Source organism: Lycorma delicatula, chromosome 2, assembly GCF_047948215.1.
Source record: "Lycorma delicatula isolate Av1 chromosome 2, ASM4794821v1, whole genome shotgun sequence".
Lineage (NCBI taxonomy): Eukaryota > Metazoa > Arthropoda > Insecta > Hemiptera > Fulgoridae > Lycorma > Lycorma delicatula.
In genome coordinates this window covers 14,410,945-14,431,906 of record NC_134456.1, presented here as the reverse complement: position 1 = coordinate 14,431,906, position 20,962 = coordinate 14,410,945, and the positions used below count along the sequence as shown (strand labels likewise).

Here is a 20,962-nt window from a genome sequence, read left to right as displayed (position 1 = left end):
CATCTATGTTTTAATCATAGTTGACAATAGGGTTGTAAACAAGAAACTCAAAATTTATAACATCTATCAGAATGAGGAATGAATCAAACTTCGAGAGCATAGTGGCTAATCCTCAAACCTTTAACTCTGGTAAGACAACTGTATGAAGTGTAGCTCTTAATAAGCAAGCAAACATATACAGTAAAAAGGGGACTGAGAAAAACAAAACAATAGCGCTTTTAAAAAATGTTACAAAAAATATTGAAAATTTCAGGTTAGATAAAATATGAATTGATGAGCTTTTAAGAGGTAATAAAGAAGGAAGAAGATTATAGAAGAATATTATAAAATAATGTACAAGACTGGTAGATTAATTATGCATTAACACATCCAGCGTTAGTGAGTTTGGTTATAGAAAGTAAAATAGTTGTTCAGGTACTGCTGTCTGGCACCTTTTTTTTGTCTTCAGTCATTTGACTGGTTTTATGCAGCTCTCCAAGATTCCCTATCTAGTGCTAGTCGTTTCATTTTGGTATACCCCCTACATCCTACATCCCTAACAATTTGTTTTACGTATTCCAAACGTTGCCTGCCTGCACAATTTTTTCCTTCTACCTGACCTTCTAATATTAAAGCGACTATTCCAGGATGCCTTAATATGTGGCCTCTAACTCTCTTCTTTTAACTATATTTTTCCAAATGCTTCTTTCTTCATTATTTTACCACAACACCTCTTCATTTGTCAATTTATCCACCCATCTGATTTTTAACATTCTCCTAAAACACCACATTTCAAAAGCTTCTCATCTTTTCTTCTCAGGTACTCTGATTGTCCAAGTTTTACTTACATATAAAGCGACGCTACAAAAAATACTTTCAAAAATCTTTTTCTGATGTTTAAATTTATTTTTGATGTTAAAAAATTATATTTCTGACTGAAAGCTCATTTTGCCTGTGCTATTTGGCATTTTATGTTGCTGCTGCTTCGTCCATCTTTAGTAAATCTACTTCCCAAATAACAAAATTCTTCCACCTCCACAATCTTTTCTCTTCCTATTTTCACATTCAGTGGTCCATCTTCATTATTTCTACTACATTTCATTACTTTCGTTTTGTTCTTGTTTATTTTCATGCGGTAGTTCTTGCGTAGGACTTCATCCATGCTGTTCATTGTTTCTTCTAAATCCTTTTTATTCTCAGCTAGAATTACTATATCATCAGGAAATCGTAGCATCTTTATCTTTTCACCTTGTTCTGTTACTCCGGATCTAAATTGTTCTTTAACATCATTAACTGCTAGTTCTATGTAAAGATTAAACAGTAACGGGGATAGGGAACATCCTTGTTAGACTCCCTTTTTTTATTACAGCTTCTTTCTTATGTTCTTCAATAATTACTGTTGCTGTTTGGTTTCTGTAAATGTTAGCAATTGTTCTTCTATCTCTGTATCTGAACCCTAATTTTTTTTAAATGCTGAACATTTTATTCCAGTCTACATTATTGAATGCCTTTTCTAGGTCTATAAATGCCAATTATGTTGGTTTATTTTTCTTTAATCTTCCTTCCAGTGTTAATCTGAGGCCTGAAATTGCTTCCCTTGTCCCTATACTATTTCTGAAACCAAATTGGTCTTCTCCTAACACTTCTTCCACTCTCCTCTCAATTATTCTGTACAGAATTCTAGTTAAGATTTTTGATGCATGGCTAGTTAAGCTAATTGTTCAGTATTCTTCATATTTATCTGCTCCTACTTTCTTTGGTATCATTCCTTAACACTCTTTATGAAGTCTGATTTCCCCTTTTTCATAAATATTACACACCAGTCTGTATAATCTATCAATCGCTTCCTCACCTGCACTGCGCAGTAATTCTACAGGTATTACATCTATTCCAGGAGCCTTTCTGCCATTCAAATCTTTTAATACTTTCTTAAATTCAGATCTCAGTATTGTTTCTCCCCGTTCATCCTCTTCGACTTTCTCTTCTTCCTCTATAACATCATTTTCTAATTCATTTTCTCCATATAACTCTTCAATATATTCCACCTATCTATCGACTTTACCTTTCGTATTATATATTGGTGTACCATCTTTGTTTAACACATTATTAGATTTTAATTTATGTACCCCAAAATTTTCCTTAACTTTCCTGTATGCTCTGTCTATTTTACTAATGTTCATTTCTCTTTCCACTTCTGAACACTTTTCTTTAATCCACTCTTCTTTCGCTAGTTTGCACTTCCTGTTTATAGTATTTTTTAAATGTCTATAGTTCCTTTTACTTTCTTCATCACTAGCATTCTTATATTTTCTATGTTCATCCATCAACTGCAATATATCATCTGAAATCCAAGGTTTTCTACCAGTTCTCTTTATTCCGCCTAAGTTTGCTTCTGCTGATTTAAGAATTTCCTTTTTAACATTCTCCCATTCTTCTTCTACATTTTCTACCTTATCTTTTTTATTCAGACCTCTTGCGATGTCCTCCTCAAAAATCTTCTTTACCTCCTCTTCCTCAAGCTTCTCTAAATTCCACCGATTCATCTGACACCTTTTCTTCAGGTTTTTAAACCCCAATCTACATTTCATTATCACCAAATTATGGTCGCTATCAATGTCTGCTCCAGGGTAAGTTTTGCAGTCTACGAGTTGATTTCTAAATCTTTGCTTAACCATGATATAATCTATCTGATACCTTACAGTATCGCCTGGCTTTTTCCATATGTATATTCTTCTATTATGATTTTTAAACTTGGGTCTGCCACCATGTGATGTTAAATATTAGTTTTTCCTTTTTTCAACATAATTTGTTTGTATTTTATTGAACATTTGTTTTTATTCATTAATTGTCAGTGCATATCACGCAACCATACGATACGGCCTAGTCGCCAGGCTTGTTGGATTCAATCTTATTATATTATCGTAAGATGTGTTAAATTATGGCGGGCAGTATATTGAAACACAGCTCCATACGATTCACTCGGCTCCGTATGATTTCTATAGCTCCTGACAATTTACTCGGCTTTGTATGATTCACACAGCTCCTGGAGGTTCACTGGGCTTTATCTACACTATAAGTCGGCTCAACACTACAATTTGCCAGTCTCATCTCATTTAGTCTAGTCTCGATCTGTCATTTGAAGACTCATATTTTACACATTATACAGTAGATATGTACGTACATTAAATTATATATATTTTTCAACACTGTAATAAATTAAATTAAATCACGAATATACATAATTGTTAGTTCGAATCAGTATTAGTTTTATTTACAGTCCACTTAACATAAACTAAATATTAATAAAAGAAGACAAGTTAGAATGTATAAAACAGAAAATTTAGAATGAAGGGTGTAACAGATATGTAGATGTGTGATTTGCACAAAACTATAATAATGAAAACTATTAAACCGAAAACCTGAATAAAAAATGAGCAAAGAAAAAATCTACTCCCATTTATTCAATTATATACTTTCACACTGAGTATTAATTACTGGCTGAGTTTAACCTCTAACTGTTTGGAAGGAATGCAGTGTCCATGTTTTTAAATCTGTCAGTAATGTCTTAATAGAGCTATCCATATGTTTGTAGCTACCAATTTCCAACTGAAATGCACTGCCGACTATGATTTTAATGAAAGCTATTTTTATAGTATAAAAGGTAATTTTTATAATATGATAAATGTGTCCTTGTACAAGTACCGCTAGTATGTTAGACATTTGTATATACATAGTCCTCTTCATACTTCAGCTACTTGAGGCTTGGACTCTTGACAGTAGGAATTAATGCAATTTTGTTGCGGGTTTAATTAGAGGTGAGTATTTAAGAAATAATTACCAAATAAATTGCAGAAAATGACTACTAGGCAGATGTAAATTATTTAGCCTTGCATTGTTAATTTTATTTAATTATTTCATATGAAAATTGTGTTCTGGGTTTTAATATTCAATTATACCACAAGTTGGTATAATAATCTACAATATTCCACAGAGTACTGTAAATTACCTCAATAAGAGTTGGATGAGTTTGTGCTATATTATCAAATTAATAAACTCATCATATACTGAAATATTAGAGTTATATTGTACTATCAGTACTTAATATAAACAATGGATAAACAAAAAATCAGAACTGAAAAATCATGAAAATCTGTAGTTTTAAAGTTGACATTCTGATTCTGGTAACAGATTTTTATTCACTGATTAAATAAACTTTATGGCACAGTCTGTCTATTTATCCGAATTGTAATTTTCTCCTAAGTTAATATAAAAACTGATTATTTTTAAGAATTGTCGAATTCTTAAGTTTCCACAAAATTCATAAACAGTAAAAAATAAAGTGATATGAACTTTTTCTTTTAGGTAGAAAATAAGTTCTCTGTGAATTTTTTAAACACTTTTTTCCATAATAGTTTAATTTTTTAAATTTAGCCAATTTGAATATAGAAATTGTGGAGGCTTCATGTGTATTTGAAACCATGTTTTAATAACAAATACTTTAAGAAGAAAGCTGTTTTCTTAAGAGTAAAAAGGTACATTCATAAAAAAATTTGATTACATTTTTTTCATTCAATAAATTAATTTAAGAAAATTAAAAAAACAGGTGCAGTTATATATAAATATTTACAAGTTAATCTAGATTAGTTATACAAAAGTAATCTTTAATATAAAAAAAGTAAATAACTTACAGAGGTATTTGATACAACATTGAATACAGTACATCTTCAAGTTTGATTTACAAATGTTTAATATGGCAAAAGTTCCATCTGTAATCAATTTTCTGCCAATTCTATGAAGCATGCCTTAATCCATATTGGCAACCGTTTGTGTTATCCGGTAACGCAGCTCATAGATATTTCCTTGGAAGCGAAGGAACAAACACCCTTTGGGTTTCAATTAACCACACATCTCAGGAATGGTCGAACTGAGACTGTACAAGACTACACTTCATTTACATTCATACATATCATCCTCTGAAATATTATCTGAAAGGTAATTATCGAAGGCTAAACAGGAAAAATAAAGGTACACATGTAGTACTGGGCGCGTACTGTACCGCTACCGTGTCGTAGCTGTCTTCGACCATCTCAATTTACACATATGGTACTGTGCTCGTACGGAACTCAGATTACTGTTGTTGAAAAACTTTACGCATATTCCTTCCATCGTGATTTTTTTTTACTTTATTAGTAGTACTCTCTCGTTCGTAGACGGAAAAGTCACTAAATCATTAAAGAAAATTCAGTGATTATTTTGAAGGACCAGGAACGGTTACATGGCAAGTTGATGCTATAAGAAGAGGCTCTAGTGCTGGCAAAGATTAACGGAAATGTAACAACACTTCCGACATAAAAAATGATTATGTATTTAATTCTTTTATTAATAATTTGTTTGAATTTTCATTCGTTTCTGTTTCATTTACAAATAAACTTCCTAATTCGTTATACAAAATTTTGTTACCGTCTTTTTTCCTTTACGAAATTATTATGAATTAATAAAAACTTTATTGTAATGAGAAAAGATGAATAAATAAACAATAAAAAATTGAACAAAAATGAAATAAAAATATGAGTATATATTGTTTGTTTGTGCGTCTGTGCGTGAAATGTTCTGAAATGCGTGTGTTCGGACTGTCGTCTGTCATGACCTTGATGAATCGTCTTCGAAGCAGTCGAAGAGCGTACGGTCTGAACACGGAATGCGTACAGTCCTTCATGTGCAAGTTTCATTTTTCATTTGAAACAGTCACGACACGGTAGCGATACAATTCGCGCACACCTTTCTTTTCTTTTTCCTGTTTAACCTCCGGTAATTACCGTTCAGGTATTACTTCAGAGGATGAATGAGGATGTTCTGAATGAGTCTAAATGAAGTATAGTCTTGTACAGGGTCAGTTCGACTATTCCTGAGATATGTGATTAATTTAAACCCAACCACCAAAGAACACTGGCATCCACGATCAAGTATTCAAATTCGTATAAAAGTAACTACCTTTACTAGGACTTGAACGCTGGAACTCTCGACCTCCAAATCAGCTGATTTGGTAAGTCGCGTTCACCACTAGACCAACCCGCACACACTACATCTGTAAATCCAGCTTAACGGTGTTAGGCGGTAATTAAACTTGTATACTGTATTCAGGGTTGTATCAAATAAATCTGCAAGTTGTTTACTTTTTTCCATTATTAAAAATTACTTTTATATAATTAATTCAGAAATACTTTGCATATTAAATAGGTAATGTAACAGGCCAAATGAAAGGAAAAGAATGCTGCTTCAAGTATCAGTAAATAAATATGCAAAATCAAAACACTATCATCACTAATTTTCAGTGAGTGCTAATTTGTAACATGTTGATTAGGTATAGTATGATGCTAATTTTTCACAAACTCAGTTAACTTAAGATACAAGTTAATCAGTCGAGACGTTTTTGGAATGGGGAGGAGAATAAGATTTTTCTGAACACAATTTTGACATAGACCAGTATGTTTCCAGTTGTGTGGGAAGAGAATTTTCAGATTTGAAGAGATTTCAACTTTATTGACCGATTTTTGCAGTTGAATGGAAAATGTACACACACACACACACGCGCGCGCGCGCGTTTATAATTTTTACAATGTTAAAAAAACACTTTAAAAATTAATAGTTTTATTTATATCTTTTAATAAAATCTGAATGAAAATGTTCAATAGCACTAACAACTTTTTCTAAAACATCTATTGGTGGTACTATAGCAATTCTAAAATGATGAGCTCCTTTTTGTTCCAAAAATGAACTACCAGGTACAAGAACAATGCCAGTTTCTTCAAGTAACTGTAAACACCACATTAAACTGGGAGAAATACTAAGTTTTCCAGCTTCATATATAGCATTTTTAGGTATATCAACATTTGCAAAAGCGAACAAACCACCTTGTAATGGGTTAACTGTAATACCATTAATTGAATTTAATTTATCAACAATAAATTTAGATTTATTAATTAAATTATTCAATATGATTGTTTTTTCTTTAAAAAATTTTTCATAACTCTCATCACATTTATCAGGTGGCTTAACAGACACATCTACTGCAATTTGACCAGATGTATTTGGAAAATTGATTGATATTGCTTTGAGTAATACTGATTTAAATTCATCATCAAAACCATCAAATTCTAGATAACCTCCACGTAACCCGCATTCTGAAATACAGCCTTTTGATGCTGAAAATGTTGAGAGTAATTCAATACCTGTATATGGACAACCTAATTCATGTTTAACTTTTTTAAATGAATGAAACTTTAAACTTTTATCATAAATATTATTTTGATCGACTTCATCTGCTACAATAAATAATTTTTCTTTTAGACAGAATTTAATAATTTCTTCCATATTTTTCTTTGTTAAAACTTGTCCGGTCGGATTTCCAGGATTTAAAATGATGATACCTTTTGGTATACATTTACACCTTGATTCTTCAATAATATTTGCTAGTTCATCTACATTTATTTCCCAGTTTTTATCTTCATTTAAATAATAATTAATAGGCATCATATTAAATTCACTTAATTTACTATTAAATAAAGGATACCCAGGTTTTGGTATCAATATACCTACAGGTTTACCACTTTTATCATATTTACATAAATTAAAAAACATATTCATGCAATAACCACCATCTTGCATAATAATATTATCAGGATTACAGCTAACACCATTATCTCTTTTAGTAATAAATTCCGCTATGTGTTTCCTAACAGCTAACAAACCTTGCGGTTCAGTACACGCACCGATGGATCTGTTTGAACAATTTGATAAAATATATTCTGCTCTACAAATAGCATCTTCAGGAAATTTACAGTAATTAATTGCCGCGGGAAATAGACACAGTGATAGTACTTCTCTTAAAAACGTTATAGGTGGTTGACCAATACCTTGTGCATCTCCCGCAGTAGCACTTAGTAGTTCAGCAAAAGGTTTATCAACTCCCTTATTAAGCTCTTCAATTATTTCTTTAGCTCTCCTCAATATTTCACTTTTAATATTATATTCCATATTAACAATATGCTGGTTCATGTTATCAATATTTAGTACTTTATTTGAAATATACTTATTGGAATAATTTCTAAAAGAAGAAACAAATTTGGTCATTTTATTTTAATCATTATAAAATTAATTATTTTAAAGAGGTAATTAAATTAACTAACTCTGCAATTATTTTTATCAAAATAACAACAAACAAAAAATGTTTTTAACCTAAAACAACATATAAGTTTATGTATTTCATAGAATACTTTTATTAAAAAAAAAAAAATCACCTGTTAAATGTTAACAGCTGTAAAGTGAGTTGTGATTACAATAAATTTTATTACTTTTCTGATTTATAAATTAAAAAAAAAAATAAATACAAGATTTACTCAACACTGCATTAAAACAAATTATATATATATTTTTTTACTAAAACCAAGTTTTAATTATCGTCTTACCATACATTTGTCCAAAGTATTTTTGGTATTTGTAAGACATTTAGTCTTATCAGAAATTTTTCTGATAAGACTAAATGTCTTACAAATACATGGTGAGTATGGTGAGACAACAATTAAAATTTATGTTTTTAGTAAAAAATAAAAAATCTGATGTGGACACCACATGACTTCCTTGTACGCCTATTAAGTTACATATACACATTTTTTTAAAATGAAATAAAATTTTATTTCATTAATAACTTCTGATATCTTTTCATATTTTTTTTTATTGTTATTATTGAATTATTATTCATTGTAAAACTTTTTTTTACAATCGGAGGTTAATAATTATTAATAAATCAATATATTTAAATTAAAAGTTTAAAAAAAGATGGAGATGAGGTCGGATTCGAATCGATCTGCCTTCTCCTTGTAAGATCCAAATATTTAATTTATTAAAATTTTATTTGGATATAATTCTGGAACCAATGAAAATAAGTACCGCTTATGATATATTGTTGAAAAGCGCTCAGTAAGGGCTTTTGGACACTTTTGGTCCAGTCGATTGCAATCAAAAGGGGAGGTGCTCAACAAGATGTTTCAACAGTCCTAAATCCAAAATTTCAACATCCTATGGCTAACCGTTTCTGAGTTATGCGAGATACGTACGTACGTACAGACGTAATGCCGAAACTAGTCTAAATGGATTCAGGGATGATTAAAATGAATATTTCCGTTGAAATCTGAAAACCGAAATTTTTCGAGATCACAATACTTCCTTTACTTCGTACAAGGAAGTACAAGGATATACACCGTACAATAAAAAATACCGATCAAAAAGTGTATGTATATTTCATTTTAATTTTTTGAAGTTGATATCAAAGTAAAAACTACCACAACTATTAACAACTTACTGACCTTTAATCTGATACCAATTTTAAAATGAAAAAAATTTAATTATTGATATTTTAATTTTTTACTTTTTAATGCATTTGTTTAAACAATTGATTTTAAATTTTCTTTTAGGGATTGAAACTGTTTAGTTCTTTTATTAATTTATTTATAAAGAGTGTAATCCTATAAAAAAATGCTCGTGAGAAAAAATATTATTCACAAGAAATGCAAAACCACGAACCTGAGTCTTGATAAAAATAAGAACGGTGGAAAAAAACAACACGAACTACCCCATATAGAATAAGGGCTCTCTGGAATGCAGAATTTGTATTATTATTTTTTTATCTTAATTCTTAAAAAAGGAAAACGTGTTACCTTAAATTTTTTAGTCATCAAAAGCAGAATTCTAAAGAAATTTATTGAAAATATTTGTGTAGAGTATATGTAATGTTTTGTGGAAATAAAATAGGCAATAGGCTAGTAGTTTTCTAATAAAACAAAACTACAGGCAAAACCCTCTTCTTTCTGGTTTTTTAATAAAACTTGCATCAGGAAGGTTGTCACCATGTATCTTGATTAAATTTAAGCAGCATGTAGTATGTTAATAGCGGTGTAATAATGTCTAAAAAATAATTTTCACCTGCAAAAACTATAAAAGTTAAAAAAAAATTTTAGATATAAACAATAAAGAATAGCCTAAGAGTAGCATTACGTGATACTTTGTATAGCAACGGTATTACATATGAAAGAACAAGTGACTACAGTTATTCCTATTAGGATTTACCAGGTAATAAGGAGCTTGCTTGCCCTGATTGTAATATCATCTTCATGGCCAACAATCCTTTAATTCTCTTTCTTTTCTGTTTAGCGTCTGGAACCACCGTAAGGTATTATTCAGAGAATGAATGACGATGATATGTATGAATGTAAATGAAGCGTAGCTTTGTACAGTCTCAGGTTGACCATTCCTGTCAATAGGGAAGGGCGGACAGCCCCAGTAGTGAGGGTCGGCATGCTGAGGTGTGCCGGCTTCAAGGATCTACTGGGGACTCCATGGGAATTTAGGTTAGGGGAATAATTGTAAAATTAAATTAAATAAAAGAGAAAAGACCCGACACCACGTCAAGACAAATCATGGTATGGCGTGGTGTCAGAAAAGAGGGCAAAAATAAAATAAGTACTCAAAAGATCTGACCGGCGAGCCGTCCTGCCATGCCGGACAAACAGCCGGTAGGCGGGAAGGCTCGTTAGAGTATAGCAGATACTCCCCTGGGAGGCGTAAAACCAACCAGTCGGACCGGCCCATGGGAGTACAGTATAAAAAAAAAAAAGGGTGTGATTAACTGAAACCCGACCACCAAAGAACACCATCCCAAACCCGTAGGGAAAGATACCCGCCGTGTGACGCTTCCGGTCGCCATCCCCCCAAGTTCATAGCTCTGATGGGCTTTAACGGGAGTCGTCTTTCGCACTCTAACTTTTTAACTCGTTACATCTCACAGTAATAAGCCAGGTCTCGTTGGGATGCCACCGATGTAAATGCTTCGGTAGACATTTACATATTTAAACTCAGCTGTAGGCCTCGTCCGGACATCTTGAATGTCATTCGTCGTTGTCCTCTGAACTAGTTAACCGAGTTTACGGAAGCACGAAACCCGCGCTTAGTTCTACTTTTACTGAGCCACTTTATTATAAATGTCTCATAGATTTCGAGGCAAATTGAAAAACAACATACCACTAAAAATATTCGCAACAACGAAAATTTAGTCCTAGTGCCATTAATGAACTCAACTTCAGTTCATACCCCTGACTTGGTTAATTTACGGACTCCGGTCGGGTCTACAAGGGAGAGGAGGACAGACCTCCTACTCGCACTCAGCTCCATCGCAGAGTCCCGCTTGACTTCTACTTCACGTACTACCATCGTTGAGATGCCACTATACCTCACGGCTGCACGGGAATCCATGCCTACGGCAGTGCAGTCGCCATCCCGCCGACAGAAATGTTTGCTCATTCAAAAACTGCCCTCGTCAAAACAGTGCTACACCTCACGGCTGCATGGTAACCCATACCCTCGGCAGTGCAGTCGCCGTTCCGCCGACAGCTAACATTCAATAATAATCACCACAATTTCTATCTAACTGTGGCTCGATGCCAACACGCCTACCTCCGGCCAATCAACTGCCCAGGCGGTCCCTAGCCACTCGGGGCGCTACTCTACTATTCCCCTTCAGCCGTCCTGCTCAGGGCGAGGAAACGGAGGAAGCCAGCCACAATAATCCATTCTCTGCGAGTCTTCCCGCTGATTCGTAGATCAAAGAAGGAATCTACTCTCTCCAGTTCCCTAACAATTCTGGTACGTTCAGCCTCGTACCGGGGACAAACATAAAGGACTTGGTCTACAGTGTCATCGACCCTACAATACAGGCACAAGCCAGAATCAATCAAACCAAACCTAGCCAAACTATTCCTAAAAACATCATCTCCTGAAAGGGATTGAGATGTGTACCGATTGGGGGAGACCCACCTAATTGCTCGTAGCTCCCTAACATTTGGAAAAATACCAATTGTGTATCGACAAGTAGAAGAATCATTCCACCTGGCTTGCCAAGAGTCAAAACCTTGGTCTTCGATTTCTCCCATACGCCCAGAAGTAAGAAGGCCTCCCTTCTTAGAAACATACCGCTTGCTACGTTCCGTAGCTAGAATATCAATGGGTTTAATGCCTGCGATCACTTTCTCGAGACAATTCTGTAGCCACCGACAACAGCTAACAATAGAAGACGCTGAGCTCGCAATAGAATGACCCTATAACATTGGAATTGTAAACGATGAACTCAGACGGGCGCAGCGTACAACATTATGGCCTCACAGACACCTTTGTACAGAATACACATGGTACGATAATTCAACCCCCAATCGGGATGGGTGACTCTATGAACACCAAAGAAGGCATCAATGGCCTTCCCTGCGACAAACTGAAGGTGCCCCTTGAATTGAAGCCTCTCATCAAGGATGATACCCAAATATTTCTGAACGGTGACATACCTAATCGGAAGGCCGTCCATCACGACACGCGGGTGATGAGTCGCGGCTAGACGTCCTTTAAGAAGCATCATAGTGGTTTTCTCCGAACTGAAAACCATCTTATGCTGAAGAACCACAACCTGAGAACCTTGCATGCCTGTGTCACCCTGAGCTCTATCTCGGCACGCGAGTTGCCCTCGACTAGCAGCAACCTATCGTCGGCATAAGCCACGATGCGGCAGCCACTGGGCATCCGCAACACCAAAGAACACCAGTATACATGATCTAGGTTTCAAATCCATAACTTGGTAAATCCCAATAGGGATGAGTACAAATTGCTTATTCTTCCTTATGCTATACTGTTACTAGACAATAAGAGTGTCATATAATGTTGCACTCAAGCTGTATGGTTTATATCTAATGTTATTTCAGCTATTTAAAAAATCCTTAACCTTGATTTGAAAAATCAACCTTATACTTCTCAAAATCATTCTAGAGTATGGCAAAATTGCTTCTTAATTCTTAAAAAAGGATTAGTATATGAATTTTGCAAATTAGAATTAATTTTATTCTGTACTATTTTTATTTTTTCTTTGAATAAATAAAATGTGTCATCATATAATTAAAAATAATGCTTTTAAATTACAGCTAAAAGAAATGTAAGAAACAAAATGCGCCGTTTTGTATGTTAAACGTTATCTTAAAAATTTAGTACCTGGATAATTTAAAAATCTTTTACTATTTTTAATTTTTATAAAAAAAAGAATAGTCCTTTTCTGCTTCCAAAATGGCGTCCAAAATATTATGAACACATCTAATATCTTGGTGGACTTTTACCTTGGATATTTCTTTATGTCTGTATCAAATTTCAGGTTGGTAACCATAATAACTATCTTGTTGTAGCATTTTGAACGGATACAACTAACTGTAAAATTAATGATTCTAATATTAAGAAATTAATGTAAATTTATTTTAATTATAAAATTGCAATCTAATAAAAGCAATAAAAATTTCACACCATAAATAAATACCTGTGTAGTGTAAATATTAAGATATAGACAGTCTTCAGATCCTTCAACACTACTATTTTGAGACGGATACTTTTGCAAGCATGAATTGCTTTCTTTAGTTGCATCTATTACAGTATGCCAGTGCTCAACAGGTTCTGGTTCCTGCAAATTGAAATTTAGTAACTTGTAAAGTAAAATCTTTCATAAAAATAATTAAAAGAAAACAATAATCAGATTCATTTGTTTAGTGAAATATAATTTGAAGTTGAAAAAATATCAATGTACTAAACTAAAACAAAGATAAAAGATCTGTAAATTTTTGTGAACAATTTTTATGATAATTTGGAAGTTTTAGAGATAATCTGGTGCAGCTTTATTTAGTTGCAACCCGTAGTGGAAAACTGTGTTCCTTGTTTGTAAAGAGCTGGTGAACATGCCAGTGTCAGCATGCCAGACTCTTTATAAAGATTCAGTTTTGTTCTATGTTTACCAGACCAGGATAAGTTGTTAATTGGAGCTATCAAAAAATGGTAATTGGAAATAAGTTTTATTTACTTGTGAATAAAGCAAATTAAAATAAATATATAAAATATTAAAATTAGCCTTTAAAAGTGAAAAGTGTACAAAATACTTATTTAATAGTAAAAAAGTTTACACTAAGGAAGAGACTGCATAGGGATTGATGACAATTTTTACACTTAAATAATTTGGCATTAAACTGTAGTTAGGAAAGTATGCAACAATAAAATTAATAAATATTTAGTACTATATTAATAATGGCTAGTTAAACTCTTAACTCTACAAAAAAACAGAACTATCAAAAAATAATATGACATTTATTTACAGTTTTCTTCGTGTTTAGCAATAAAACAAATAAATTAGAGTTCCATCTACAAAATGCACATTCCTCTGAAAGTAGAAAACTTAAATCATAATCTTTTTCTACAAAGAAATTATGAGACAACTTTAGTAAAATATAATGGTAATTGTTCCAAATAGTACTAAACAAAATAGATTTTATAAAAAAAAGAATCAACATTTACATGATAAAGAGTCATTGTTACTCTACTAACATCTGTAGCAGAGTGAGATTAACTGCTACTTATCTGTTAGACTATGTGTTCAAATTCTGGTCTGGTTTTAGATTTTTTATACACAACAAAATTTATCTGCTGTGAAAAAAGTAAGTAAATAATTGTTCATGTGTTTCCAATATAAAGGTCCCCATGAGGCGGTCCCCTTGCACTTTTCCTACCTTCATGTATTTTTATTTCCAGCTAAACTTTTGAGTTCCTGGTACCTCCAGTTTCCTTTTAGATCATTGTCCTAACATTACATGAGTTTACTTATATTTCTTTCTGGTTTTTTCTTTTTTCTTTTTTTTTTACTCCTTTATAGCAGATGATTGCAACAATTTATTTTCCTTATCTCAGAAATAGAGATGGAAAGTTTGTTTACTTCCAGTAAATAAATATCTTGTGGTTCCTTTAAAAAAAAGTAAAAAAGCATTTCTTGAATGCAAGATAGGCTATCAAAACAAATAGGCATTGTTTTGATAGCCCCACAAATAAGAATCATATAAACTGACATTTATTAAATTAAAAATCTAACTTTTCCATACTTCTATATTTACGCACGCACATGCTTCCTTATGGATATGCTTAAAAAAAAGAAAATTCTCATTTATTCCTAAAAAGAATAACATTTCCCTTTATCAAATTAGAAAAAAAAAATATTTTTATATAATACAGTTCAATACTCTTTCAGAGAATACATTATTATGTTATTTTTATTAAATTATTTACCTATTTAAAAGGTATTCCTGTCAATTTATTACAATCTAAATTCAATCCAATCTATTAAAATCTGAATTTTCCTTAATCTTGATTAACATGTAAAAATAATGTACTTGTATAATTCAATTAATGTCCTTCCAAATTATTTAATTTATTAATTTATGTATTTCTTACTTTTTCAACACATTTGTAATTTATTTATTAATTTTGTGTTTTTTATTCTCTCTGATCAAGGTTTTCACATAGTTACCCTTGATCTTTGCAGGCAAACGCTGAGGCAGTTTCTTTTTTTAACCATGAAAAAGCAGATCTATCCATTCCCAGTGTAGTTTATATAATGCATAATTCTGTCTGATCTGAATAAAATGTTTATTTATTTATCTAATATGATTTACTGGATTTACAAACTTAAAGAAGAGATATTTTGTGATTTAGATGTATTTATTATTATTATTTTTATTAATAATTGGAAACTAATTTCTAGTAAAATGGTTTTACTAGATTGATTAGCTAGTATTGATTTTACTAGTATTTAACAAATACTGATAGCTGATGAGATTAAATACAAAATAAATCAGACAGCATATTTAAACAGATAGTAAAGATTAAAGATTACAAGGCCAGATGAGATGGGAAGGACCTTCACCTACTATAAAATTAAAATATGAGAATCACAACAAACTAACAGAATCCTTAAGGTAATAATTATTTTTTATTACATAGAAACCAGTGGTAAAATTAATACAAACTTTTATCTAAATATCATCTTAATTTTGCTCATAAATTTTTCACATGTAAGATAAAATATTTTACTAAAGTCCTCAGAAAAAATAATTTGCTGATATCAGTGTAAAATATTCCAATAAATGTAATATTATAAAAAAAAAACAAAAAAAAAAAACACTAGTAACAATTTCTGATCATTTTTTAGGAAACTATTTTATATTGTAAGTAGATATATTTTTTATTAATTTATTTTCTCATAAGGAAATTATATTTTTTCAGAAGTATATATAAAAATTTAGTTATAAGAATGATTAAAAAAAAATTAATTATTTGTGGTACTGTAGTGCTGCACTCTGAGTTTTGGCCAGTACATTCTCAGAACTATGAAACTGATTTCTACACCATTTATTTTTATTTGCTGGATTAAATAAAATTTGTAAATCTGAGATATACTCACAAGAAGTTGTTTTTTGAAAAATACTCAAAAAAAATATATCATAGACTCTCTAATGAATAAAATATTAAATAAAATGTAGATATGAAGAATTAGAATGGAAGGTATGGATAATATAGGAATAATGCATTTTACTCTGTTATGAAAACTGCATTAGTCAATGATGAATATTTAGCTTTTTTCTTCACATATTCATAGTTTTCTTTTAATTCCCAAGGTTCCATTTTGAACCTTCTTAATTTTACTGTTTAATATGTAGGTTTCCCTGTACCTACCCGCTGTATAAGGGAAAGTATAACACTGGACCAAAATTTTGAGTACTTTTTTATTACTCAAATATGAGGTCCCCTGAATCCCCCAAATAAAATTAAAGTACAATTCTATCTGTATGGATGAATGTTCACCTTGCATGTGTGTGTGTGTGTGGGTGAGTGGGTGCATGTTGCTATATATTTTGCTTAGTATCTCTGAAATGAGTGAATGTTTATGCATGTTAATGTCCTGAGTGACATGATTATGCACTGAAGCCATTATAATTATATGAATAGCAGAATAAATTTTTAATGAAATGTGAAAGACAAATTTATTGTGTTCAACATCATTTCTTTAATATCTTAAAATATTAAGAGTAGGCTAACCCATCTCTTAACAAAAAATAGTTCTTGATCATTATTTGATAGTATGGTTTTAAAATTAGTCAAAAAATATTCTACATTTTTTGGAAAAATTCACTTTTTTTAAATTTTGAGGACTCCAATCCCATTTCATTGTTCAGATGGGAATTTTCAGTTTTCTGGCTACTATAATTTCTATGGCAGAAAGTACTCTAATGGATAAAAATTTTGGATACATAATTTTTTGCAATTTTTTGAGGCACCCATGTCCAACCCACCGGGTTGTGGTGAACTTGTCATCGCAAATCAGCTGATTTCAAAATTGAGTGTTCTAAAGTTTAAATCCTAGTAAAGGCATTTATTTTTATTTGAATTTGAATTCTAGATTGTGGATAATGGTGAATTAATACCTTACGGTAGTTCTGGAGAAAAAATAAAAAGAGAAGGTCGCCCATGTCCAAAAATACAAAATATTGAGAGTGAACTGTGTATTATGGAAGTTTGTTTGTGTGTGTGTGTTTGTGCACATACACGCATGTGTGAGTGTTTCTGTTAGGGTCTAATTTGCGTAATATCTTTGCAATTAATTAACATATGATCATGAAATTTAGAATAATAATTCATTAGTACAGAACATTAATGTTATTAAAGGTTTAGAAAAATCAAACAAGGGACAAGTAACAGTTAATCTTTAGTCCATTGTGAGGCTATTTACAGCCTGGAAACTTTCACAACCACATTGCCAGCATTTTTTTAAAATTTTAAATAAAGTGTATAAGTAAATACAGATAATAAATTAAAAAAAAAAACATGATGTCTTTCAAATTTACAGCATGGAATTTAAAAATATTATTATGTAAATGTAGTCTATATGGTAATGAAACAGTAGTGAAGCCAGAAAAATAAAGGCCTTTGAAACATGATGATAAATATTAAAAATTAGGATCTTTGGTAGACTATGAAATGAAGGTTCTAAGGTAAAATGGGGAAGAAAGAGATTTGTAACAGAATTATGTAAAAAGAACACATTAAGGCATTCAGTGTACTTAACTTGGTTGAAGATGGAAGTGCAGAATAATAACTATAAGAGAGAAAGATTAGTTTATATTAAATTTAATATAATTGTGGTTAATTTGAATATCCACTTCGGAGCTGTAAAGATTTTCCAATCATCTCACAAATAAGGATAATCAATTTGATATGTTAATTATATTTTGTTTTACATGCTTGCATTTGTGCAACTCAAAAATCATTTAAGAGCTCTAATGGATTTTGTTGGTGATTATATCTGAGTTATGTATATATTAATTTTATTTGTAATGTCTGATTTTTTGTAAATATATGTGTGTGTGTGAGTGTGCTTGTCTATTTTTTTCTAATTTGTTTGCTAATTTTTTGGGTAGCTTGGGCTTCTTGATCACAGTTATTTAATCTTTTTTTTTGTAGTTCTTTTGGAAGCTACCCAAAATCTCTATACTTCAATGTGGTTTTGAGAATTTGGATTATTTCACATTCTAAGGAATGCAGACTTATTATTTTACTTATTAACAGCTAGATTTTTTTATCCAACAATAAAATAACAAATTATGAAATATAGATTGAATTTAAAAAAAAAAAAAAATCAAAAATTTTTTCAAAAACAAAAGAAAAGAAGATATACAGTACTTTAACATTCTTTGTCACCAAATACGTTGCTTGAAACACATGACCATTTTATATTTATCTTACAGCTTATCTGTAACTACATACAGCTAAGCATGTTTAAATTGGTTTTTGATATTACAAAAACCAATTTAACCTCTGGAACCACTGTTAAGTATTGCTTCAGAGGAGGATGAGATGAATGATTTTTAGTGTGTGAAAATGCCATGCCTGACCCAGATTTGAACCCACGACCTCCGGATGAAAGGTTCCGGGTTTGAATCCCAGTTAGGTATGGCATTTTAACACACTACAAATCATTATTCTCATCCTCTGAAGCAATATCTAATGGTGGTCCTGGAAGTTAAATACTACACCCTTGAGACTGTCTGACTACACTCAGAGTTATAGTCAAACAAATACAGCTATGTTTTTAACTTTTGTGTGTGTCTTATTGACATACTGTACTAAAAATATTCTTGGGGAGTGGTGTTAAAGTAATCTAAATACCATTGGTGGTGAGAGTATTAAGAAAAAGAAGGGAATTCTCTAAAAGGAGAGTAGTAAAATCAATTTAATAAGTGCAATGCATGGCTCATTTGCTTTAATGTACTATCATGAATTGTGAAGAAAATTTTAACAAGAATTTGTTTACAATTCAAAGTTTTAATAATTAGTGTTATACTTTTATATAGATGCCCAAATAATCTACATCTACATAATAACTGTAAAAATTTGCAAAAGAGAATTTGAATTTATGTTTAGCATTATTCTATTGATTTTTAAAATATATTTCTGAAGGAATCTTTTTTCTTTTTTAATAATTTTTACAGAACTTTTTTTTGAGAAAATTTTAAAAACACTGCAGTGAATTACTTTATTTTTTTATATTTATTAGCCTTAACATAATTTACAGAGTTCATTAACATCTCAAATACTGGACAAGCAATGAAAACATTGCTTTTAGTCATTAAAGTTGATGTATCACGCAATATGTAATAAACACATTGTGTGATACATCAAATATCAATAAATCATTCAGTTTTAAAATAAATTAATATTGTATCTACTATCACCTGAGTAATCATTTCATACAACTTTGATAGTTCAAATTTTTATAGCAATATCATCAGAATATTATTATGTCACAAAAGAATAAACAACTAAATATACAGAGAATAAAAACAAATATTACCTTAAATCGCAAAGATCCAATCGGTGGTTTAGCATAGGGTATACCTTGAAAAGAATAATATGTTTTTTTGTTTACAACTGTAACTCTTTCACGACCTTTCAGATGTCCTAAATCTATTTTAACTATGCATTCTCCATCTTTACAGGGCTGAAATAAAAAGAAATCAGTTTGAATTTTGATATTCAAAATTTATTGTACTTTAAAATTAACTAACTTTAAATTGGGTTATGAAAACTTATCCTACTTATACTTTAATATAAGAAGTCAATTTTAAAAATTCTTCAGAAAATCAGTATTGCTTCCAATATTTTAATGGAATAATTTTATACAATAATAATGTATAAAATTTGATTAATAAAAATGTACTAAATCAATAAAAGACTGTTAATAAGTTGATATAATAGGATAATGATTACTAAAGCATATCAAGTACAAATAAGCTAGGGGTTCTCGTTCTCCTTAGACATCTATAAAGGGAATTCTTGCTTTGATTGCAAAAACAATAATTAATAAAATTTATCTCCTGACAAAAGTCTTAATCATGATTTTCTAGTTTTGAATTTTGATTACTGCTTACAAATATATCTATCTGGCTGTCTATAGTAATCTGATTCTTGAGAAAGTAAGATGTGACAGATAAATATAACTGTTTTTTGTCTACCTGGAAATCTAATATATGAAGTAGGGAATTCATTACTTAGCAATTAATGAAATATCAAATTCAACCTTCAAATTTCAAAACAGTATCCATTTAAAACCCCATAAAGAATATCTCTTGTTTAATATTCAATATGCTTTAAAAAAATAACTAAAACAATACCTAAAAGAAAATTAGAAAAATTTTAAGACTACAGAAAATTAAAACAAAAAAGAAAATAAATAAAGATGTAGAAAATCAGATACATGGTAGGGTTAAAGAAATCTGAAAACAATCTTTTAAAGACCTACAATTGAACTGATAACTGTTCCTTTATTCTTTATTTAAAAAAGCAATAACTAATAGTAGGAAGTCAGATTTTAAAATTTAGAAAAAATGGGACAAATATGATTGTGTAAGTTCACAGGACAGTATTATTTGAATGGATCAAAGTTCAAAAGAAATTACTGCATTACATCAGTACCTGTGAAAATAGACAACATATTTAACTTATTAACATAATAGATCTTTGTAATATACGAGTA

The 20,962-nt window shown here is 30.9% G+C and overlaps 1 protein-coding gene and 1 long non-coding RNA gene across 3 annotated transcripts in view; one reads left to right on the top strand and one right to left on the bottom strand.

The window, feature by feature from the left end:
- Positions 1–20,962, bottom strand: part of LOC142320480 (juvenile hormone esterase-like) — a 78,769-nt gene that overhangs the window by 31,354 nt on the left and 26,453 nt on the right. The window contains exons 2-3 of the mRNA XM_075358313.1: positions 19,781–19,927; positions 13,376–13,516 (exon numbers count right to left, since the gene is read on the bottom strand). Coding sequence (XP_075214428.1) covers positions 13,376–13,516; positions 19,781–19,927 — 288 coding nt within the window. The remainder of the gene's footprint in view (positions 1–13,375; positions 13,517–19,780; positions 19,928–20,962) is intronic.
- The window catches only part of LOC142320481 (uncharacterized), a 38,906-nt gene that overhangs the window by 8,120 nt on the left and 9,824 nt on the right, over positions 1–20,962 (top strand). For both annotated transcript variants that reach the window (XR_012755402.1, XR_012755403.1), the window contains exons 2-3: positions 12,993–13,216; positions 15,385–15,848. This is a non-coding gene — a long non-coding RNA (uncharacterized LOC142320481). The remainder of the gene's footprint in view (positions 1–12,992; positions 13,217–15,384; positions 15,849–20,962) is intronic.